Raw genomic sequence first — 24,266 nt, 5'->3', positions numbered from 1 at the left:
GATGTCATTCGGACTAGAGAAATGTGGTCGGCTGGTCACAATGAGGGGGAAGGTCATCCACACAGAAGGGGTCTCACTCCCAGAAGGAACAATAGCAGACATAGAGGACAGTTACAAGTACCTAGGTATACCACAAGCAAATGGCAACCTCGATGAGGTCACAAGGAAAGGAGCCACAGCTAAATACCTCCAACGAATAAGGCAAGTCCTGAGAAGCCAGCTCAATGGCAAGAACAAAATCCGTGCGATAAACAGCTATGCCTTGCCAGTAATCAGATACCCTGCTGGAATAATTAGCTGGCCAAAGGAGGAGATAAAAGCCACAGATATTAAGACCAGAAAGCTACTAACAATGCATGGAGGGTTCCATCCCAAATCCAGCACGCTGAGACTGTACACGAGCCGCAAGGACGGAGGCAGAGGACTAGTGAGTGTGAGAACCACTGTCCAGGACGAAACAACTAAGATCCATAAATACATCAGGGACAAAGCCTCAACAGACAATGTGCTCAGTGAATGTCTCAGACAACAGGGAACGGAGGTTGAGGTGCCAGAGATACCATCATGGGAGGACAAACCCCTACATGGGATGTACCACCAGCAAATAAGCCAAGTGGCTGATATCAGTAAATCCTACCAATGGCTGGAAAAAGCTGGACTCAAGGACAGCACAGAGGCCCTCATCCTGGCAGCCCAGGAACAGGCCCTAAACACCAGAGCAATAGAGGCCCAGATCTACCACACCAGACAAGACCCAAGGTGTAGGTTGTGCAAGGAGGCCCCTGAGACAGTCCAGCACATCACAGCAGGTGCAAGATACTGGCAGGGAAAGCGTACATGGAGCGACATAATCAAGTGGCAGGCATAGTGTACAGAAACATCTGTGCAGAATATGGACTGGAAACCCCAAGATCAAAGTGGGAAACACCCCAAAGGTGGTGGAGAACGCCAGAGCTAAGATCCTGTGGGACTTCCAGATCCAGACAGACAAAATGGTAATGGCGAACCAACCAGACATTGTCGTAGTGGATAAACATCAGAGGAAAGCTGTTGTGTAGATGTAGCAATACCAAGTGATTGCAACATCAGGAAAAGGAGCACGAGAAACTAGAGAAATACCAGGGCCTCAGGGAAGAACTGGAGAGGGCCTGGAAGGTGAAGACCACAGTGGTGCCTGTGGTCATCGGGGCCCTCGGGGCAGTAACCCCCAAACTGGAGCAGTGGCTACAACAGATCCCAGGAACAACATCAGACATCTCAGTCCAGAAATGTGCAGTCCTTGGCACAGCCAAGATACTGCGCAGAACCCTCAAGCTCCCAGGCCTCTGGTAGAGGACCCGAGCTCAGAGGATAAGAACCACCCGCGGTGGGTGAGAAGGGAATTTTTTTTTTTTTATATATATATATATATATAAATTCCCTTCTCACCCACCGCGGGTGGTTCTTATCCTCTGAGCTCGGGTCCTCTACCAGAGGCCTGGGAGCTTGAGGGTCCTGCGCAGTATCTTGGCTGTGCCAAGGACTGCACATTTCTGGACTGAGATATTGATAAGTGATTTCTTAAGTCAATATAAAGATCTTTTTTTTGTTATTTAATCTCAGACAAAAATCCATCCATTAGTGTTCTTTGAAGGCTTCAAAGTTTTGTTGGAGAATAAAATTCTAGTATAAAACATCAATGTACTTGTCTTCAGCATAATTTTTGAAAGTCCTCATTTTTTTTGTTGATGATGCTGGATTGTTTTCTAAAATGAGGCACAGCAAGGACCAGGTGTATTTAAACAGCACATACACCTCTCTTCCTGTAAATAATTCCACATTCTCATTTTATCTGGCATCAAATATTTAACTGGTTCCCAGAGTAATAAAGTTGGGATTGATTATAGGAAGCATCCCTGTGTTTGGACGCCTGAGGCGGGATGAAACCAATAAGGGAAGTAATTAGACGAAGGCAAGTGGGAGAGACTTGAAAAGCTAAAGCTTGCAATCTGTACTTGAGACATTTATTTTGTACATTGACTTAATATTTATCACAAGATTTCTTATGTTTAAACGGAAAAAGTTAAGTATTGGATGTTGTATTAGACTGGGTCAGACATCAGAAGATGTTGCCTATCAGTGGTAAATCAACGTTATATGCACAGTTTCAATTAGACTTTCCATCACGTCAATTTCCAGTTCATGTCTGCCATCTAGTGGTCAATTTTAATACACAACCTTGTCCCAAGAAACTTGAAAGGGCCCTGACAAATCCCCATGCGGCTCTGGAAAAATAAAGAGACCACTTAAAATGATCAGTTTCTCTGATTTTACTTTTTATAAGTATATGTTTGAGTAACATTAACATTTTGATTTTATTCTACAAACTACTGACAACATGTCTCAGAAATTCCAAGCAACATTTTTGTATTTATTTTGAGAAAATGAGAAATGGCAAAATAACAGAAAATAAGCAGTGCTTTGAGAATAATGCAAAGAAAGCAAATTAATATTTATTTAGGAACAACATTGCTAATATTTTGACTCAGTTCAGAAATCAATATTTGGTGGAATAACCATGATGTTTACAAATACAACGGTCTTGTTTTTGTTTTTTTCCAGAGCTGCATAGGTATATATATGAATTAGTAATAATAACTTAGAAATAAGTTATACTGTTATAAGTACAGGTAAAAATAGACAGATGATAAAAGAGCAGAACATTGCTATGCAGAAATATTACATATTTTAAGCACTTGTGAAGAAATTGGTAACATGGACATAATCTTAGCACTATTTTTAAATACGCTGTTAGTTTACCATGCTTAGTTATTCAGACCTGTGGAAAATGCACAAAAGTGTTAACTGAACAATGCAAAAAAAATTATTTCTTAAATTAATTGCATTTGTTCAGTTGAAGAAACAAAAAATGGACATAAAAATTACTCTTTAAAAAAACATTTTTTGCCACAGTTGCGCACACTCTTAACATTTCCTAATACAAAAACTGAGGCATTTTCTTCACTCACATGACTTTAGAGCTTTGAATTAGTTATCCAGAACTTCCTGTTTCTTTTCAAAATATGAAATACATAAAAAAACACATCCCATTTCATTAATGCAGATGTGCATGAACATTGATGAGTCAAAATAGAATTAACCAGCTACTTTTAGAATCTCCATAAGAATCATTTACTCTAGGTGCTTAAACATTCATTTGTCATAGGTGTGTGAAGCTGATTGGTATATTTTCCTTGCAATGTGGAACTTAAATATTTTTTTTGTTGCCTCATTGATATGAACCAATACTGAAACTAATAAGAGCAACAATTACAACCTATAAGCATAACGATACAATACTTGAGCAGTGTGCAGGTTTATGGTGTCCAAACATAACCCTGTTGTTTTAACTGGAAATATTATAAATTGTTATGTTGAAATAAGTCTAAGGACCCAGCTCTGGTTTAGTTTATAAAAATAATAATGTAGGTGCTCTTTGTTAACATACAGAACACATGTCACTCCCACTGTTTTTTGTTTTGTTGTTTTTTTTATAAAATGTTGTTCCCACCTTCCATGTTTGGTGATGAAGTTCCTTTTTGGTTTTCAAACAGTACAACAGTCAACATAGGTTTGGTGCTGCTCTCAGCTGTGACTCATCCAGGGTAGAATAGATGGATGAATGCTTCAGTGTTTTGTAGTCCATTTCGTAAGGCCACCATATTTGTAAGCTGTCACAGGAATGTGTGGAACACCCGAGTCTTCAAACTCTTTGTCCGAGGAATGTTCCTGGTTGAGAACTTGATCACCTTAAACATATTTGAGCAGCTGCCCAAACTGAAGAATGGGAACCAGTGCACAGCCCGTTTGTTCCCATGAAGATTCCAGAAGGAGGAGGAGCAGCGCTGGAAGTCCTCGATGCTGACCATGTACTGGCCGGGTCCCCACTGAGAGACTCGAACCAGCGTCACAGAAGAGGCGAAGCCACAGGTGTGAGGAGAAACGCCATGAAACACGCACTCCCCCGGTCTCACAGGCACTCCTCTTTCCCAGATCATACCTGCCTCCTCTGCTACTGCCAGGCCGCTGAGGTTACAGAGAGCCGTGAGGCACACCTCCTCCAGAGCCTCCTTATCAGGGAAACGGAGCAAGATGGCAACAAGGCGTGGCACCGCACCTCGGCGTAGCAACAATTGCTGCTGCTTAGCTTAGAATGACAAAAAATAACAATCACAATTCCCATTAATTCAACATAATAACAAAAAATTGCAGATGGATGGATGGATGGATGGATGGATGGATGGATGGATGGATGGATGGACGGACGGACGGACGGACGGATGGACGGACGGATGGATGGATGGATGGATGGATGGATGGATGGATGGATGGATGGACGGATGGATGTTCTCCATGTGCAGATTCACCCTTTCCTATAAACATTTCTTTGCATTCACTTTTACTGGCTGAATTACATTAAAATGTGCTATAACTGAAACATGTACCATCTGAATTCATGATAAATTATTTAGATTGTATTTTGATAACAGCTTGAAATATTGGTAGAAACCCTCTCTTGCATTCACAAAACACTGATTTAAAATAAAAAACACATAATTGTAGATTATTTTATTATTTCACTTGACTTACAGCTATCATAAGACATGCGTGAGATGGCTCTTGCTGCATAAATAAGCAGCTCTTCATTTGTGCTGGTCAGAACTGACAGCAGAGCTGTCACCAAGCCTGCATCCCCAAAACCTTTACGGACCACAGCTGAGGAAACAAGAAGCCTCAGTAAATAGACTTGCAGTAAAGCTTCAACGCCATAGTAACAAAGTTTAGCAATAAATAATGAAAAGTGTCTATATCTGAGCAACCTACATTCCTTGGCAAGCTCAGCCACCAGTTTTGCGGTCAACAAAGTCAGAGGCCCTCTGCTTCTCAAAGATAGAGCCAGGATTGGCAGGATCCCGCTGATCACAACCTGCTCAGCAGCGCCTTTCTCTGGACACACAAAAAATGCACTCAATACCATAACATCATGTCAATGATTCAACTAATCAACATGGTAGAATCAATTCTGAAAAAAAAGACTTAAAGTTAAAAAAAAAAAAAAAAAAACAGAACACAAATTGATCTCTGGTTGCTGTATTCTTTTAATCTTTAAACAACATTGACTTGAATTAAGTCTCTAACTCTGATAAGTTCAAGGATATTGTGTCTGCGTCCTGCTGCCCTCAAGCTGCAAGACATGAACACAGCTTAACTTCACCTACAGACCAGAATCTGACCTGAACTGATCTGCTCGAAAGCTGTCAGTGTTTATTAGTAACCAGTGTTGTTTTGAACTGGTTTTTACTCTTTCCACGGCAGCGAGATCTATTTGATATTCTGTTTTACACTCAGAATGAATGATATATTTAAAACGAATTGCATTGGAGGAGTCTGCATTTCACATCCCCTAAAAAAATTAAAAAGATAAATAAATAAAATAAAACACAATACAATTCCACCTGCTATCTACTTGTCTGATGCAATCTCTAAAATCTCCACTTACTTTTCTCCCTAATGTTTGCCAGCACTGTGATCAAATGAGGTTTGAGTTCATCTTCAATCAGCTCCAGACCTAGAACTCTGATTGCACCCAGTGCATTGTTCAAATTATCTGCAGAGACAGTGTGTAATACAGAAATTAGGACTCATGCAAGTGACCCACATATAATAATGATAATAATAATAATAAAAAAAAACAAGCTGAGTGGAAGCAACCATTTAAACTATCAAGGTGCTCATTGTGACACACATAGGGCAAAACACCAAAGCTGTCTAAAGTGGTTTAGAAGAACACTTTTAAACACTTGCAAAGGCATCCATTACCCTTGGAACTTTTTTCACATTTTGCAGCATTGAATTCAAAAGCTTTAATATGATTGCCAGTACAGGGCCATCCATTAAACTGACAGGCCTGAAACGTGAGCGTTAACCAGTAAACAGCCAAAATGCAGCTAAAAAGCAGAAACCTCCAGCTTAGCCTGACAACTATTAGCCAGTCTGACTTTTACATGAGATATAACTTTTAATGTTTAAACAGTAATAATAAGTCAGGTTAGCAAAATTTTTTCTTGGTTTTTTTTTTATGTTTGAAAGCACAAAGAATTAATTGTCTAGGATTTGTTTTCCTGTTCATTAAATGCATCAAAACGGAAAAACAACGGAAAACAAATCACATTTTTCATTGTAACTTAAAAGAACTCATGTCCTGAGATTAATAAAACCGGATGTCAGATTTGAAGCATTAATGGGAATGTAACCAATCGAGGAGGAAGAGCTTGGTGTGCTTAATTTTAAACCAGAATGTAACCATGAGAAGGCAAACGTTTTCATTGCTTTCCTGCCTCACTTTGCTTCTGCTGATCCTAGGAGGCCAAAGTATACTCAAGAGAAACCCTACCGGCATCAGCTGCATTCAAAATGGTATTTCTCTTCAAGAAAAAGAAAGTTTGATTATTTTGCTGCCTGAGTGACATTTTTTATGTTTAAAATTGTGAGGCCACATGCAACGATCTGCAAGATACTGCATTAGAACAGTAATTTGTTCACCTGTTTGTAGACCACAATGTGTGTGTGGCCTGTTCCAGAAATGCAAAGATTGGGCTAAAAGCTCCTACATCTCAGAAATGTAACATCTGGCAGTACAAACACTTTATGTTTTTAACATTGCTGCTGTACCTGAAAACAGCTAATATTGGCAAAAACAGAGAAAAACTGCTTTGTAGTTGTTCAGTGTGAATTATTCAAGATGACGTGATTTAATAAAACATTAAATTATTTTAAATCTGAAGATATAATTACATTTACACAGCTGTGCTCAAAATGTGCAGAACCAATAGAGACACTGTTTTCTATTCTACAGCAAAACGCAAAAAACAAAATAATCACAAAAGTGAGGGAAATTAAAATAGTAGTATCAATTCTCTTTTATGAACTCAAACATTGACAAAGGAGTTGCCTTTCCTGCAAAACAGACAACTAATAGTTTTGAGGTTTACTTTGCCTTTGTTTTGCATGAAGTTGACCAAACTTCTGATGCCTGTGAACCGGTATTCCAGAATGTAGACAATTGGACTACATTCTCCAATTCCTTTGGATTTCTTGTCTTGTTCATCTTGGCATATCTTCCCATGTGTTTTCTGGTAAGGTCTGGAGATCTCGCTAGACAGGAACCAACATGAAGCTTGCACACTGGTGTTTAGGGGTTTTGACTCAGCCTCATTTCAATGACATTTTGTCTTAAGTGTTAGAAAACATGACCTCTTTAGGTATTTTTATGTATCCAAACAGATCCATGGTCTCTAGGATGCAATACATAGCGCTGACATAAGTATGAGAAACACCCTGAGCTAGAATACTTTGAGGTTAGTTTGGGGTCATCTGTCAAACTGTGCTTAGCCCCTATCCAAAAAGAGCTTCAAAAATGTTGCCTGATTTGTTCTCAGCACAATGTTCCATGTTAAACCGTTGACTCTTCGCCTCACTATGCTATTTTCAACAATGGGACTTTGAAGAACCCTTTTCTAGCTCTTTTCTAACTGTAACCATCCTCAGAGGTAAATCTGGGCCGTCTTTCACTATCCTGTAGCTGATTTTTTACTGAGACTTTTCCTCAAAACATCAGTTATAGATTTTTGTTTTATTCCACATTTCATTGATTTCGGTTTCCATTTTCAAAAACCATTTTAGACAACTGCACAGAATGGATGACCTCACTCATTTAACTTCACACTGCTGTTATTTTAAACCTCCATGCACACCCAGTAGTCAGATTAAAATGTCCAGCTGTGCTCATGTGAGGCACATTATAAAGTCATATTGCAGAGTATATTACAAGCATGCACAAGTCGGAGCTGACATCATGACTCAACATGCAGCAAAGTGGACGTAATAAAACCATTGCATTCCAACAGTATTCCACTCACCGTTTGGTGTGTAGGGTTGCAGCCGGCTGGATATGTGTTTATTCCTGTGAGCCCGCGCTTGTTTATAGGAAAGTGGCACATTAGGGTGCCCCATGTTACTCCGTCCTGCCGTCTCTGAAGTTCTGGAGATGAAACTTTCTCAGACTGACATGTTGTGACTGTTTGTCTGATTTTCTTTCTACCAATATCCCTTGGAGTAATTGCTTGTTGCTTTGGGTACACTCACAAGAACCTAAGTTTAACTTTTATCTCACAGGTACACTCCATACTTCCTTCCAGCGTTTTCCAGCAATAATACTTTTATTTTTTTTTTTGTTTTGTGCCTGCTCTGTCTCTTCCCTGCACACTCCAGCTGGCTCTCTGTTCCCTGTCAGGATTAATACAGAGCAAATCCTCACTAAACCTGCGCTCTCATGCAGCCTCTGTGAGCGTGTGCACTGTTAAGGTATTAGCACTTGGCTGACTCTGCCAAGTTCATTCCTACCGCCCCACAAGCTCACATAATGCCTTTCAGCTTCTGGAACATTTGAGCCAAAACAACACGGACAGATGGGGATCTGGCATGTTTTTCTTCACAGGTGGATTGTTAGGTGGAACATTTCCAGATTTAAACTTTAAACTGCTTGAATGTAAAATCTCCTTGACCTCTTTCTCCAATTCATCATCACAAGACAGTTTCAAAAATTTTCTAATTCATATTTGGCAACTTTTTTTCATAAGAACCACTCATTATGAGTTTATGGGAAATATTTCGGAACACTCAGAATCGTTAAATCTGCAACCTGCAGAGAGAGATTGGTGGACAGAGGGTGAATAGATGGTAGATGGATGATTGGATAACAGACAAATTGAATCACAGATGAGCAAATGGAAGGATTGCTAGAAGAAATAGAGATCAACTGAACTTTTACACAACGGGATAGGAAAAAAGCAAAAATAATTTTCCATTTCTCTATACCTGGAACATAGTAAAAATCCAAAGTTTCCCAATGTTCAAGCTCACCAAGTTAAGATAAAAAACAAAACATGGGTAGCAAATAAAGTTATTTTTTATTCAAAGCTGAAAAATTCCATACAACACCACTGACAAACTAATAATCTAGACAATAAATAAAGATGTAGAGCAAGCATATACATCTTTTTTATCTAAGGCAATTTTCAAGCCAGCACACATCCAGATGGGTTGAACTGAAATCATAACATGAAAGGAAAATTTGGATTATTTACAGAACTGTGAAAGAGCAATTTGTTCATCTTCTGTACACTCTTTATAATAATAATAAAAAAGAAATATGTGCTATTACAACCAGCTTTCCCAGAGTTTTGCACAATTCCCAGAGGAAGTGACAGGCAAAGAATAAGTCACCAACCCTGTTTTAACTATGACTAAGCAAATAAATTTATATCTCAAACAAAATTTTTGTATTTTAACTGGCCAATCAGCCAAATAAGGTAAAAAAAAAAGTAATGAAAGCCCTTGATTGGCTCTGACCAGTGATCAGCTGTTCAGATACAATTCCTTTTTAATTTAATGCCAACTTTTTAATCTCTAAATGCATCAATTAACAACATGTTAGTAAAAATCAGATAAAAGTTAAAGGTTAATGCCTGAATGAATAAATAGGGATACGAGAAAACTTGTTTAGTTTCTTTCAGATTCAAGACTTATCTATTAATAACCTTTGGACCATTTTTAGTTATTTTAAAATCAGTGTTTAATTTGTACAGTTGTTGAATTAAAACAAATTAGGTGAATTTCTACTAGTGAAAGTTCTTATCTCCCTCCCCCCCAAAAAACAAACAAAAAACTAAATCAGCAGCTCCAACCTCACAGAAAACCATAAGTCAGTAACAGCTTGAACAATGCTGCCTTACAAACATTCATACAATCAAAGTCTAAGGAAAATCTCATTAATGGTACACAAAGCCAATCAGTGACTGGGTCAGCCACTTATTACCTTCTTTGACAAAGCTACTATATACCTTGTTACTAATACACAGCTTTCCACTCATCTCTCATGAGATTAATTAATCATGTAACTTTCTACTAACATTTAAAGCTGCTGCACAGGTGCAGCTGAATTAGTTCAATGACAAATATTCATTTACATAAATATCATAAACATTGTGGCTTTCAGGCAATGAAACTATAAAATTTTGTCTCTCAGGATTAGGTGAGTAAAAATTAAAATGATTTCCAATACATAACAGTTATGTTAAGGACTACAAAATCATAGAGAAAAGTATCTCACTTGACGCTTCACAAAACAAACATTGCCTTTGAATCATTGTTTTCCAAGTCAATGTTCTAATTTTCCAAGAAAAATATTTTTGGTTTTCCATAATCATCAAAAATAACAGATATAAATGTTTGAAATGCATCACTGCGTGTAAGTCACATAATGTCTATTTTTGAATGAATATGATTAAATATATTAACTTTCCAGCGATTAATGACACACCTGTATATCTATGCTTTTCACTCAACCACTGCAAACTAACTAATCCTATTATATCAAAATAAATCTACTGTCCAGTGATATTCAGATATTCTACTAATAAGCAGAATATAGCCATGGAGAAAGTTGAGAAAAATGGGAGTAATGTCTAGAAGCCTCAATGTCATCTGCTTTTGAAAAGAGTTTAAGTGTCTGAAAACAGTAAAAGATGCATCAGGGTGTGACTGAGCACTTGTTTTCTTGATTGGAGTTTAAGTGGCTTAGTTTAGCTGGTGTTTTGACCTATATTAGCTGTGTGAATTGGCGTTTTTAGCAGGCGTCAAACAGTTCCAGCTGTATTCATACCACTGGAGACAGTTTCATAACCCACAGAGACCAGAGTGAGGACATTACTCTGAACATTATCCGGCTTGCTCTGCTCCGCGTGGGACACAACAGCTTCAGAGTTTCCTGACTCTGTCCTTATCTTCTTCCTGTCTCTGGCTCGTCCCTTGCTTTTTAAAACAATCTTCCCCTGCTCCTTCACCCCCCCGCAAATCTTGCGAGATCTCTCGTTGTCGGACGAACGCAGCTTGCGTTGGCGCCTGCGAATGCGACGAGACGGCAGACCCGAGTCAACGGGGTCTGACGCCGCTGCGCCAGACAGGACGCGGATCTGCTGATCGATTACCATGACGATCATGTCTAATGCAACGTCCAACATTCCAAGACCGAGGCCATGAGTGACGTTGTCAAATGAACCGCTGTTTACTGGGTCCTTGAAACATTTTCTCATGTCCTCAAGATGGTTCCTGTGGGAAAGAGGCGAAGTGTTACACTGACGCGACTCTCAGAATCACGCTAATTTTGATTAATCGTAAGCACATTCATACTTTGTTTCAATAATTTTGGACCAGTGTTGAACTGTGTTCATGTCAGGGATGAGTTGTTTAGCCATGTTACTGTAGTCAATGTAATCATGGGAAAAATCTTTCATATCTTCACAAAGAGCTCTGGTGTCACCTGAAAATAAAACAAAAGTTATTTTAACATCCAACTTGTCAAATAAACTTTCCACGTGTCACATTTTAACCACAGACTTCAATCTATCACTGAAACTTTATGTAGCAAATGCCAGGTGTGCATTTGTATTCAGCTTTCCTGGATCAACACAGAATAAAATCGTCTTTCATGTATTTTGAAGTATGTCTCCACTAATTTTTCACATCCAGAGACTGAAGTTTTTGCCCCTAAATCTTTGCAAAATTGCTCAAGCTCGTTCAGATAGGACGTAGAGCATCTCTGAACACTTCTTTTTTAGATTTGCTACATATCCTTTAAAAGCACATCCGTCACCTTCAGTAAGCTTGGAGAAGGAGGAGGATACTGCGGTGGTTGTGCTGGGCATGAGGCCAAGGACATTCAGTGACTCCAGAAGTGTTTTCTTGCTGGCTGGGCCTCTGCTGACCCGAGTGTATGCTGCCAGAGACCGCAGGGACATCTTCTCTGGGGCCTGCAGGCGTCTTTTAATTTCATCATAGGAGATGAGATATTTTCCTGAGGATGAAGTCAGACAGAATGAGACAAATTAGCACAGCAGGGTTGGGAATTTGAAAAGCAAATTTATGCAAACTGCATACATAAATTCTGAATGAACTTAGCAAAGAGAAGGCAGACCAAAACTTTCATTGATGGTCACTTACGAGCTTTGGAACCTTTCATGTTGGGATCCAGGAGAGAAGACACTTCTGCAAACGGCATCTCGGCATTAGTAGAGTTTGTGCTTGAGTTTGCTGACACCTGCTGGTGTTGGCGGACCTCTTCCCCTTGGTGCTGAGCAGCCTGTGTCTGAACATGAGGCTGAGTGCTGTGCATTTCCAAATGGTTCTGATCTAACTGAGCCTGACCTTGTGCCTGCTGAGGGAGGACTAATGGATTTTCAGATAAACTTTGCATGTCCATTCCACTTTGAGATATGTTGCTGCCCTGCTCTGGGGATACCTGAAAGATGCTCATAACTGGCTTTACAACTGTGAAAATCATGTTTGCTTGGGGATCCAGGCCCACCATCCTGGAAGCAGGGTCCATATTTTCACAAAAATCTGTCTTTTCAAGCAAACAAAGTAAAATAAGAGGGTATAAGTACTAGCTCTGGTTTATCTAGAAGTCCTGGATTCATAATCTTTCTCCAGTCTTAATACTGACAACAATAGCTACAGAAAAAAAGGGGGGACAGTTCTTTTTGTTTTTAATCAAGAAAATACCTCTCATTTACAATATATTTTATTTTATTAATACGTGGAACTACTCCTGACTCCACAGCAGAAGATTTATTCTGAAAGAGAAAATAAAACTTGGGTTTATTTACCTGGACTCAGGAGCGGACTGAACTGACAGTCATTGTGCAAATTTGAAGCAAATGTTTAGATAAAAATAATGACTGGAAAAAGCACTGAGCATGTTACATTTCTCTTTGCACATCTAGAAACGTAACATTTTTGCCAAACGTTCTTTATACAATAGCTCAGTCTAATAGGATGGAGTGTCTGCAAACATCCCTTTTCACAGATATGTATTGTTTTATGTCGTAACACTGTTTTAAACTTCTTCACAACAATAATGCTTGTAAATGCATTGACCTTTGTAGTTTGCCAATCAAAAAAAACAAAAACAAAAAAACAACAACATTGCAACATGTTTTGATGTGATAAATAAGAAAATATCTGTCTCAAAATGGAAAAAACTCAGGTGCTCAATCAAAAGACCGAACAACCAAAAACGGGCGAAAACTGTATTTTTGGGCTTAAGAATGAAATTCTCTACAAATGTTTATAGATTGTTTTTTTAAACGTGGGTTAAACGTAAAAAATAAACTATTAAACTCCATAGAAAAGTATGATTTTGTGTTCAAATGTAGCTTAATTGTTTTTATATGACTGTTTAGCGTCGAAGTAAACCAAAATTTAACGACTTAGCCGTGCTGACTATGCAGCAATGCTGTAAACTTTAAGCGGTTAGCTTCAATAAAACCGCCGGATTCAACGTTCCAAACAGCCATCATGGCTGCCAGCCGCTACTGTTGCTGTTTCTGTCTGTTTCGGCTGCTGTCAAACGTCAAAGGAAAATGACCTAAATCGGCAGAGAAAACTGCGGTCCGTGTTGACTTCCAGATACGCAAGCATCCTAATTTAAGTTGTGACTGATGACGACGGCGCTACTCACCGAACTGACGTCTCTTTTTTTCCCCTAAAAGGCCACTGATCCTAGAACGGTCCGAGTTGAAGTCAGCGACATTTTCTCTTCTTCTCCACTGTTGCTTCAGCGGGTTGCAAATCAGCCATACGTGCACCATCATCCGAGACGGGAATCTAAGCTCTGATTGGTCAACTGACCGATCGATCAAGCTGTAAGCGGTCAGATCAAGCTGTAAACGTTTTTTATTGGACAAGAAAAGCGTCGGTAGACGTTACCGGGCGGTAATTCTAAAATGCACTTTTACACAGACAAAAATTTTATATTTTGGAGTAATTTTGAAAATTAAACTTGTCTTTCTGATTTTTTAAAAATAAAACCTATCAGTCTTAAAAAATAAAAATAAAAAATTGTTATAGGCTAATTTTGCTTTCAATTTTATTTCGTGTTTGTATTTTGTTTCTGTTGTTACAGGGATCTATATTTCCAACAACATAACAAATGATGTTGGAAATATGAGGCATCAAACAGAAATTTGTTAAGTTGAAATACATCGGCGTAAAAGCCTTAAAATTAAATGCTTTTCTTTTCAAAATGCTACTCTGCCATCTAGTGGGCATTTTAGAATGTAGCAATGATATATACAAATTGACAATTTCGTTCTTATTCTTCTGAAATGTGCCCAGGTTCTGCCTATGTTTAACTCGGATTTGTAAGGAGAAACTGACAAAATCATCTCGCCATCCTAAATTGTTAAATGTCAAAAATACCAAATAAGTCAACAGGCAGTAGATCAAAAGTACACAATTCAGTCAATTTTATTTAGGTACAAATACAAAAATGTACAAAAAAAAAAAAAAAAGAATAGAAAGGAACAAATATGAAAACTGTCAATATTGTAAAAGAAAAAGGCATTTGTTAAACAGTTAATTAAAAGCTGAACCAACCAATCTGGAAAACAAAACATCTTGTGATGTTTGTGTATACATTTACACAAACATGATATTCAATAAGGAAGTATTTGGTTTAAAAAGGCAAAGACCTCAGGTGGGGAAAGGATATAGAATCCACAAAATACACACATTTAGGTTTTCTCCACAAATATCAGTTCTTCAGTCTAACAAGAACAAAAAATAATGAATACATTTTACCAGTAGAGCATAGCTCAGTGTACTAGAACACTGATATTAGGACGCATGTGAGAATTTTCTGTGCATTGTTTTGATACATGAAGTCAGACTGTATTTACATCCTGAAGCTGAGCTTAGAGCGTCTAAGATTTGTTTTTTTAAGGTTTTCATAACAAAGACCGAAAATACACACACACATATATACACACATATAAACAGAAACAATCACAACAAACAACTGAGTTGCGTTCACAGTGAGCTTCACATCTTCGCAACTTCATCAAAACGGAAGATATTCAGCACGGCAGTGGACTAAAGTGAAGACACGGCACAGGACAGAATGGGCACTGTAAATGTACAAATCTGTGGTGTCTTCAGGTAACTGGATCTTAGAGTGGCCTCATACATGGTGCACATAAAAGACAACACTTGTGTTAAGACATCCAGCCTTCGTCTGCTTACTGTTTGTCATTTTTTGTCATAGTTTTTCAAACTCAGAGTCCCTAACTCTGAGTTTCAGGCTCAGCTTGTGTGGCTGTGAGTGCTGGAGTTGGGCTCAGTGTCTGCGAGTGCGCTGGGCCCCGGTGCCTGTGGTGGTGACATAGACAAGAGGATGGGGCTGCCGAAGCTGGGGTCCTCTCTTCAGGTTATTAATGCTTGCTGTGGATGACTCAGCATTTGTTCCTATGGAGACAAATGCATAGAATAAAGAGATTGAACCATAAAGAATGTCACTTTCTATCAGATAACTGCTCACCTGTATGTGTGTGATTGCTGTGGTGAGGCCTGACTTTGGCGATAGGAGGGACCCCTCTGTACTGTGGACGCACCATAGGGGCCTGGGGTTGGCCGTTAATATGAAGATGAGGGTCCGATGTGCTGTCCAGAGGCCGAAACCTCTGAGCTTTGATGGCTTTGGTCTGAGGCAGCTGCATGAGAGAGAAGTGAGGGAATGTTAGGACTGAAACGACAAATTAGATGCCAGAGCATCGATGAGTCTCTCAGCCAAACAAACTGTCAAAGCTGTCGTAGACCTGATGACTGGTTTTCGGTTTACAGTTGTATCATTTTGGTATTTCACTAAGTTCCAAATGTGGCAGTCCAAGAAGTGAGTTTTGAGAGAGTAGCTTGCACTTCATGAGAATTTCAAGTAGCCAAAATCATAGCCACTTGAAATTGGCTATGATTTCAAATTCAAAGCCGTCCAACAGTAGGACAGCTATGATGTAGGCCAAAATGATTTGAGACAAAGGTGGACGAAAACCTTCTAAATATTTAACACTTCACAACATTTAATAACAAATTAAAATGACTTACTGCTTGACCAGTGACCTCAAAAGATCTTGAGCGTCTTTTCTTGCGACGGGCTTCAAAGTCCACCTCACGAGGTGTTTGGTTCTTGTTGGTAGGATGGTTGTTGCGAGGACGTGTCCAGGTAACATGCAGGCCTGGTCCCTCCCCTGTGCTGCTGGACAGGTTATCATCAGAGGTGGCGTGTCTCAGTTCAGGGCTTGGCTGCCTGCCGCGCCGCAAAGATAGACCTCTAGGGGGCCCCTCGATTAAAGAAAGGTTGCTTTTCTGCTTTTTGTGGTCAAGGGGAGAGGGGGCAACAGGTAACCGAAGGACATCCACCTCCAGGGCTTTGGAACGTCGACGGGCTGCTTTTACCACGATGTTCTGAACCCCTTTAAGGATCTGCTGCCGTTCTGTGCAGACATGGTAAAATAAATACTTTATGGTGAGGAATAAAATTCATATGAAATATCTTCTGCTTGGTTTTGGTTTAAGATATAAAATGTAATTTGTGCCAGGGAGGGTATTTTCTGCATGTTAGCAAAGTAATTACCAAACACTGAGCGCATAGTGCTCCATTAACTTGTCTCTTGGTAGGATTATTGCATTGCACTGTTTCATAATTTGTCACATTACAACAATATACCTGTATTTTATCTAGATTTTATGAGAGAAACACAAAGATATCCATAAATGCAGAGAAGAAGAATCACCACAGCCTCATCATGTTTTTATGTTGTCTCCAGGGTATTAGGTTTCCGTCACCCATACCGTTTAATATCCAGGACAAAATGTGTTATTTTGGTGTCCAGAGAACTTCCTTTCATACGTTTAATTAAGTTTAAGTTTTCTTTTCATCCTTTATGTGAAATCCCAACTACTAGCTACCTAATGTGTATATTACATTAGGAAGTAGTATATACATTATTTGTATATATTACATATAATGTTCAGCCCCTCAACTTGTTCCTAGGTCTTCATGATGCTGTTTATCCTCTAATGTTCTCTACCAAACCTCTGAGGTCTTCCCAAAACAGCTGGATACAAACCAAGATTGAAATAAAGAAAACTAGACTCTTGTCCATTTGTTAATTTCTGAAGGCAGATCATTAAGTAGGTTTGTGTTGCATTCACAATCTTCATCTTCTATTTATATGTTCAGCATGTGATGTGAAGACATGTGCTTGCTGTTTGGGATACTAAAATAAATGACGTGACTCATGTAGCTAATTTGTCTCCCCACGCTGTTATCTTAGAACAGATGAGCTGGACATTTGAGGGATTGTTGGGATAAATGTCTCATGCTGTGTTTTCACAGGACAGTCACTGGAAATACTTTAATGAAAACAAACAAACAAAAAGCTTCTCTGCAGGTATTAACAAATCCACAATGAATACTATATCTGAATACTATATCTTCATAATTTGTCCTGTCAGAAGGACCTTACCATTTCGAGAAATGGTCACATCACCCCCAGCTTCGCTGCTCTCGGGTGATGAGTCCAGTTGGCTGCTGATGCTGTGGCTGAGATGGCTGTAGCTTGTGAAGCTTTCAGGAGCCAGAGGCTGCAGCTGCAGACATTAGGATCAGAGGGACTCATTGCGACCAAACATTCACTGCAGAGCTACTTTGACATTGTTAGTGTCGTTTCAAAATCAAATCAAGTACATCTTTACTCTGGAGATCCAAAAGTTCTTCTTGAGATTTTAAAACAAAAAGAAAATCTAAAAGAGGTAAACATTTGTGAGAGCCTAAATGAAACAGAGGGTGGTGCTGTTGACAAAGAAAAGAACTTGTCAGAACACTTTCATGTTTTGCATGTTCTGAAATCGATTTCTGATGTTAAACTCGCATATGATGTAGATGTAATAGACAGATGGAAATATTTTAAGTGTTTATTTCTGTAAATAAATTTTCTTAGGAACTCTTAATGTTTATATAAAATGATACAATATTAAACTTTCTCATTTTGAATTGACTCACTTTTTGATAATATAATTTATTGAGAGATACCTCAGCAAATTATATCACCAGAAACAAAGCAGAGTAGCTGGTGTATAGGAATTGTCCTTACCTCTCTGTTGCCTTTCCCATTTATGTGTATTGGAGGAGGGGTCATTATAGCCGAGTTCTTTATCTGCTTGGCATGAGGACTGCTTTTAAACACCCTGTCCCTGAGGCACAGAAAATATGAAATCAAGTCGACTTTTAAGTGCATCTTATGAGCAAAGAATATGAAAATTATCTCTTCTTACGGCTCAGCTTCAGGGAGAATTGGGGGTAAGGTGTGTCTGCGCATTCTGGCTTGACCTCGTCTGTTCTCTGTGAACATGTTACGTAAGCTCTCCTGGTCAGAATCTACATCCTGGGTGTAATCGCGACCTTGACCTGGCAGAGAGATCTTTGGTAAAGATCCTTCCTGCAAATAAGAATACAGAAAACACCTTCATAATTTGTCCTGTCAGTTTAATTCATATCTAAGCATCTTGACTGATTCGACATGACTGTCACCTTGATGGTTTGTCTGGTGGTCACCTTGTCCAAGGCTACAGCTCTCTCCAGCTTCCTCTCATCCAGCTCCCTCATGTACGTCTCATATAGTTCCTGGAGGTGCGGTGGTACAAGCAGGCTGTGCTCTGAAACATGCAGAGGGACACATGTACATGGGTGCTATTGCCGCACCAATAAACTAGTTTTATGTACAGGCATTTAAAGCGTTGCACACTCAGAATGGATGAGTAGCAGAAACTCCCACAGGATGATTTGTGAGTGCTGAAAACAAATCTTCAGCAGGTAACATCCCGATAAAATAGTTTTATTAAATATCTTCTAAAGTAGACATCCACCCAAATGGTGCAGCGTGAAGAGATTGTGTTTTGAGAAACCGAGATTATTTTCTGGTCCGAGATGAAAATTTGATTACTAGCCCCTTTAAGTTGTCAAGAATAATTCTGATGGAGCAGTGCTTGAAGCTGAGGCTGCCTGTACCTATCTAGCGGCTGATCATATTGGTGTTACTAGCACTAGTGTGAGGGACCTCAGAAGGAACTGAACTGATCAGGACTATGGCAGTCAACCTTAACTCCAGGAAAAATATGTTTTGTTTCTACGCTCCTGTGCAGGTTTAAACACACCAAGTTTTTCTATTCAAGAGTATGCCATGTTGCCACTCAAGCCTGTCATAGGGTTTCAACCTATGACAGGCTGAAACCCTGTCATATTAATTTTTGTCAGGGTTAATAATCTCTGAGAAATGTACACAGCACACATGGATTTTTCAACGGATAACTGAAAAATCTTTAGACGAGTTCCATGCAAAGGTCAAACACAGTATATTGATTTAAAAGTAAATTACCATCTATGAATTGTCTCTGTTGCTGAATGATCTCATCACACAGGTGTCTGTGTTGCTCAAAGCGCTGGACTACAAAGTTTTTCTGCCGGATGACGTTGTCTTTGATCAGCGCGTGGGACTGCATCTCTGCGTTCTCGATCTCCAGTTCGTGGACCTTGCAGAGGAGGCCAAGGACTTCACGTTGCTCCTCTGAGCTCACCCTGCGAGGAAGAAGCTCCTCCAAGCGCTGAGCTCGATCCCGGAGCTCCAGAAACCTCTGCTCCAGTAAACCCTTCAATCAGTGGTTATTTTCATTCAGTACAGGAGAACATCAGAATGCATTCTAAGCCTAAAATTTTGAAGAAGCAAACCTTCTGATTTTGAATCTTCTTCTGTTCAGCCAAGAGAGTGACTAGGTTTGCCCGAGCCACTGCTACCTCCCGGGTCTCTGTGCTGTCTGGGGGAGACTCTGGGGAATCCGAATCCTTTTCACTTTCGTCTTTATTGACACTTTCCTTCCTTTTTTCTGCACGCCACTTTCTCCTGCGCTTGCTCTGCTCCTGCTCCCAGCTATAGCACATAACATATGTACATATTGTTATGAAGGTTTTTACTGACAGTTGCAATTACGTATTCTAAAGCTTCTAGGCACAAATATGGTACAATAATTCTTTACTTTGAATAGATTTTCTAGTCAAGGAATTTTATAATTAGATTTGCTTCACTGTTAACAGTTAATAACATGAAATAGCAACAGAGCAATACTTGCTGTACACTAATTAATTCAATTAAACTAAACCAGAGAAAGGATAAAAGTCTATTTGACTGAATTAGGAATATTAACCGGAAGACAGTCGCTAAAATGTGTCAGTCTGGATTATTAAATTTTAAATAACAAGTGTGCTCTGCGGTGAAAAGAAACAGCAGAAATCCGACTGACTCTGCAATGGTGACAAGGTGTTTAGAGGTGTCGATCTGGATCTCCATGTTGTTGTTCTCCAGCTCGATCAGGCTCTTCCTGATCTTCATCTGCTGCCGGAAAGCATCCAGAAGCTGTTCCCTCAACTCGTCCATCTCTGCTCTGCTCTGCTGGCTGGAGTGGGCTTGGACCTCCGCTGAAAGACAATAGAAATACAACAAGAAAGAGAGAAAGAAGGAAAGAAAGAAAAAAACATGAATATAGCTTTCAACAGATGTTGAGATGTGTTTTTTACTCATTTAAAGAACAGACGATCAAACTTACCCTGGATATTTCGGATGTCAGCTCGGTCAGAACCGACCTGCCGGCTCGCCTGCTCTGCAATTTTCTTTTTGAGCCGCTGGATTTCACAGCGGAGGTCAGAGATGATGTTTGTGTACTGAGCAATGTGGTATGACACATTTATTAGGTTCTTCTTCACCTAAAGCAAACAGTGATTGGAAACAATATGTCTTTTAAAATCCAATCCACTTCAAGGTGAGCCTTTGTTAGGGTGAAATAAAAGTTTACCCGTGTACGAATGCTTTTGGCACGGTCAGCATATGTCAGCGTGTTTCGAGACTCCTCAAAAGCTGTAGAGGCGGGGCTAATATGGGCTATCATCACTGTTCTGCTGTTCCCACCCAATGAGTCCTGTTGTTGAAATTTGAGAGACATTTTTGTGAATACAACAGATAGTGGCTTACAAGTTTTTGTGTGTTTTTTATAGGTTCAGTCTTATGATTTAATACAACAAAATCACTGTGAGGTAGAAGGAAAATTATACTTGGTGTTAAGACTATATCTCAACAACAAATTTGGAAAATGTGAAATGCATTTGCATTTTACTCGCCAGAGACAATCCTTGAAGAAACACAAATATGCTGCACACTTGTCAGTTTGTTAATTCGCAGTACACAATTCTGCACTACTTTGTCTCTGCCTGTCAAAGAAGCTTGTTTGAATTTTGTGCAAATGGATGACATCTTTTGCCAGGCACTGTATAAAGAAAGGAATCTTTTTTCAACTGCAGTACCTTCAGGAGGCGAGTCAACTTGCTGTCTCGGTAGTTGACGTACTTGTTGCCATTTTTGTCACTCAGGGCGTTAATGCAGTTGCCCAAAGCCAGGAGGGAGCGATTGATGTGAGCTCCTTCTTTCAATCGCTGACCTCTGTTCTGAGTCTGAAAGAGGCAGAGATCGATGAGTGAGAAAACCTCTGAACTCACAGGGGTTTTTATCACTTTGTCCCTGTGACGGGGGTCAAATGAAAGCTTTCAGTAAAAGGAACTTGAGGGAGACAGGGAATAGCAAGCAACAAAGGCATCCAACTAGTACCAGGAAGATTTTATTTATATGGTGAATTCAGTTGAGGCAAAAAGTCAAAGAGAAGACCAAGACTGAACAATTTCACCTCACTTCAGTGAAACACATTTTTCTTACTGAGAGAAAAATAAGACACATAATTCATTAAAAAATTTGGATTTAGTCATATTTAGATCAAACAAGGACTGCATCAAATTTTAAAGCCAGAAAAACAAAACATTGATTTTGATTGTTAAAGTGTATAAGTAGTTATGATATACTTCTCTGAAACAAAACGAGCATTTCGAGAGACGTCCTCCAAAACAAGAAGGTGTTACCAAATACATTGCACGTGAAACTGCAGGTTGAGTCTGAAAAGCCCTCACAATAACCACAGAGCTTGACAGACCTTCATAACTCAAATAAACAGCTGTGTGGCTGCTTATTGGCAAGAAAAATAAAAAAGATTCAGTGAGTAACTTTCAAATAAAAAATATTCTAAACAGGAAAATGGTAATATATCAGTGCAAGTAAAATGGTGAAAGGAACAGATTTCTTTGAGTCTCCGGACTAACAATTTGGAGCTAAAAGGAGAAATAACTCAAACCCGAGGGATGTGAGCACACTATCCCAGCCTTGACTGGAGTAAAGCTAACAGCCAACCCACCAAAATGTCAACAAGGGTTGTCTATGAGCATGAAGTTTCATAAATTTTTTTTTTCTTTTACAGAGAATTTGCTTTGACATTTTTTTTTCTCCATTTCTGTATAGCAAGCAACAGAGAGACAGAGAGAAGGCTTGGTCTGTGATTTCATTTTGGTTCTGAATCTCCCTTCCATTGACCGCAAATGTAACATCTACTAAAGTGTCTTTTTAGAATCAAGCAACAATTGTTAAGGAGAGATTAAAGACAGATAAGCTTAAAGTGTTTGAGTGGAGTGACTGTTGATGTTCTGGGGGAAACACTTTGTATTAAATCAGCCTGAACTATAACCTGGAGTCCTATTTGTGGTTGAGAAAGCCTGCAGAACATACAAAGAGGATCTCATCCAAGAAATTGTGACAGCCATCACCTGCAGGAGAGGATTGAACTAAATGAGAAGATTTACTTCATTTTCGGGATCTAAAAAATCAGAGATTAATTTTTGTTCATAAAGTTGTTGCAAATTGTACTGATCGTGTAATTCTACATTATGGGAGTTGGCCCCTAAACTGTGATGTTGCTATGATTAAAAAAGAAATTACAACAGCCAAGCAATAAAAAGAATAATTACTAGCTGTTACAGCTGCCCAATAAATTTGATGAAATGGACGTATTAAAGATTATGAAATGGAACTCGTGTACCAATAGTCACTGGGAAAACTCTGAAGTATGATTCACATAAGTCTAATCAAAGTTGACACTACTGATATATGCATTTGATAATCTGAGTGGTTCATGCAGCATTTTGTCACACTACAACCACAAACTTATTTTTGGGGGGACTTTAAGCAATACACCACCACAAAATAGTGCATAGCATTTTCACTCAATTCGTAGAATTCATGCTTTTTCTGGAGGGACATTAGGGAGAAAATCCAAGTAATGGGAGAATACGCCAACACTTTATGTATTTTATATAAAACACAATCTAAATGGAAAAAAAAAAATCATTTCACTGTGTAATCATTTATTACACAAATCCCAGTAAAATTCATTGATGTTTGTAGTTGTAACTTGAGAAACTTTGAAGACTATGAGTACTTTTGCAAGACATTGTAGTCTCTCATAAAATGATTATCAGCTTGACAAGTGAAATTGGAAAATAAGCCAACAGGGGAAGCTATCAATAAGATGAAGAACAGTGTACTCCACAGTGCTATGTTCAATAACATGAAAAGAGTAGAAGAACTTTGAATTTTGAACTTAATGTTATCAAAAGATATCTAAATACAAGCACAGAGTGCCAAATCTACCCACCTGAGCAGCTCTTTCTGAGCCAGCGAGGTCAATCATGAAAAGCCGAGCAAAGCGGACCTCCTGCAACACGTCACGACAACGGCTCTGTTGCTTGACGGCAACCTGCAGCACAGCGTGGGAACGAGACGATGTCTGATTAGCAGCTGTTGGCTCCTGTGTGCGCTGCTTGTTTCCCTTCATTAGCAGCTCCATGATCTGAGGACACAGAAGTAAGGCAGTCAGGAGTGTTCATAGCTTTTTAACTGTGTGATGAAACCGCACAAGATATCCTCTCACCTCCTGGGCATTGATGGTCGACACTTCTGTGATGCCTGCAACCTGAATCATGCCTTTAGAGTCTTCTCTTAGATCCAAGAAACCTGAAGATGGGTTCAGCAGGTCTCTGATCATCTCATTGTAGATCTGTAAATATATAGATATAAATGTAAAACATTCTTCTGACAGCATTAATCAGTTGGAAGAATTTGTGTTCAAGCACAGGTAATAAAAATGCAACATGCATTTTTTTCTGCAATTCAATTCAATAACAAAACTCAAATAAATTACCGGTACACACAAAATGGCATATTTTAAGCACTTATTCTACTACTAATATTTTTTAAGCATATGGTGTTGCTGGTTAATACTACTATATAGCGTAGTAATTTAAAAAGATTGATAGACAATCTCAAAAATCAAACAAAAAAAAATAATCTCTA

General features: G+C 39.1%; 3 protein-coding genes across 5 annotated transcripts in view; all 3 read right to left on the bottom strand.

The window, feature by feature from the left end:
- Positions 1-3,432: 3,432 nt before the first annotated feature.
- On the bottom strand, positions 3,433-8,315 carry si:dkey-21e13.3 (uncharacterized protein LOC100150043 homolog). 2 transcript variants are annotated; one of them, XM_055042490.1, is made up of 5 exons: positions 7,959-8,315; positions 5,540-5,647; positions 4,864-4,986; positions 4,630-4,755; positions 3,433-4,186 (listed from the first exon to the last, which is right to left on the bottom strand). In XM_055042490.1, the coding sequence occupies exons 1-5, from the start codon at positions 8,050-8,052 to the stop codon at positions 3,714-3,716; spliced, it is 924 nt and encodes a 307-aa protein (XP_054898465.1). In that variant the 5' UTR covers positions 8,053-8,315; the 3' UTR covers positions 3,433-3,713. The 2 variants fall into 2 exon arrangements, with proteins under 2 accessions (XP_054898465.1, XP_054898466.1); XM_055042491.1 differs by lacking the exon at positions 5,540-5,647.
- A 681-nt stretch (positions 8,316-8,996) lies between these two features.
- Positions 8,997-13,826, bottom strand: si:ch73-127m5.2 (uncharacterized protein LOC561202 homolog). 2 transcript variants are annotated; one of them, XM_055042488.1, is made up of 5 exons: positions 13,619-13,826; positions 12,100-12,498; positions 11,753-11,953; positions 11,290-11,419; positions 8,997-11,208 (listed from the first exon to the last, which is right to left on the bottom strand). In XM_055042488.1, exons 1-5 carry the CDS (start codon positions 13,749-13,751, stop codon positions 10,737-10,739), a joined length of 1,335 nt encoding a protein of 444 aa, XP_054898463.1. In that variant the 5' UTR covers positions 13,752-13,826; the 3' UTR covers positions 8,997-10,736. The 2 variants fall into 2 exon arrangements, with proteins under 2 accessions (XP_054898463.1, XP_054898464.1); XM_055042489.1 differs by having other exon boundaries at positions 12,100-12,731; positions 13,619-13,700.
- Positions 13,827-14,465: 639 nt separating this feature from the next.
- The window catches only part of kif19 (kinesin family member 19), a 36,150-nt gene continuing 26,349 nt past the window's right edge, over positions 14,466-24,266 (bottom strand). Inside the window, exons 6-20 of the mRNA XM_055042484.1 lie at positions 23,845-23,970; positions 23,569-23,763; positions 21,341-21,487; positions 20,836-20,958; positions 20,590-20,746; positions 20,287-20,461; positions 19,718-19,916; positions 19,368-19,638; positions 18,524-18,648; positions 18,268-18,431; positions 18,087-18,186; positions 17,460-17,583; positions 16,036-16,424; positions 15,476-15,647; positions 14,466-15,402 (exon numbers count right to left, since the gene is read on the bottom strand). Of these exons, the coding sequence (XP_054898459.1) occupies positions 15,275-15,402; positions 15,476-15,647; positions 16,036-16,424; positions 17,460-17,583; positions 18,087-18,186; positions 18,268-18,431; positions 18,524-18,648; positions 19,368-19,638; positions 19,718-19,916; positions 20,287-20,461; positions 20,590-20,746; positions 20,836-20,958; positions 21,341-21,487; positions 23,569-23,763; positions 23,845-23,970 (2,595 nt within the window). The 3' untranslated portion in view covers positions 14,466-15,274. The remainder of the gene's footprint in view (positions 15,403-15,475; positions 15,648-16,035; positions 16,425-17,459; positions 17,584-18,086; positions 18,187-18,267; positions 18,432-18,523; positions 18,649-19,367; positions 19,639-19,717; positions 19,917-20,286; positions 20,462-20,589; positions 20,747-20,835; positions 20,959-21,340; positions 21,488-23,568; positions 23,764-23,844; positions 23,971-24,266) is intronic.

This window comes from Poeciliopsis prolifica, unplaced genomic scaffold, assembly GCF_027474105.1.
Source record: "Poeciliopsis prolifica strain line A6 unplaced genomic scaffold, Auburn_PproV2 SCAFFOLD018, whole genome shotgun sequence".
Taxonomy (NCBI): domain Eukaryota; kingdom Metazoa; phylum Chordata; class Actinopteri; order Cyprinodontiformes; family Poeciliidae; genus Poeciliopsis; species Poeciliopsis prolifica.
Note: the sequence above shows the minus strand (reverse complement) of the source record. Positions and strands in the feature narration are given on the sequence as shown.

Bases quoted from the DNA above. Each gene is read 5' to 3' on its own strand.
- si:dkey-21e13.3 (XM_055042490.1), bottom strand. From the start codon at position 8,052: ATGGGGCACCCTAATGTGCCACTTTCCTATAAACAAGCGCGGGCTCAC. The intron at 4,987-5,539 runs GTAAGTGGAGAT...TTGTGTGTCCAG, and splicing joins GGCAAACATTAGGGAGAAAA to AGAAAGGCGCTGCTGAGCAG. The intron at 4,756-4,863 runs GTAGGTTGCTCA...TTGTTTCCTCAG, and splicing joins GGCTGAGCTTGCCAAGGAAT to CTGTGGTCCGTAAAGGTTTT.
- si:ch73-127m5.2 (XM_055042488.1), bottom strand. From the start codon at position 13,751: ATGATGGTGCACGTATGGCTGATTTGCAACCCGCTGAAGCAACAGTGG. The intron at 12,499-13,618 runs GTGAGTAGCGCC...TTGAAAAGACAG, and splicing joins AAAAAAGAGACGTCAGTTCG to ATTTTTGTGAAAATATGGAC. The intron at 11,954-12,099 runs GTAAGTGACCAT...CTTCATCCTCAG, and splicing joins CATGAAAGGTTCCAAAGCTC to GAAAATATCTCATCTCCTAT.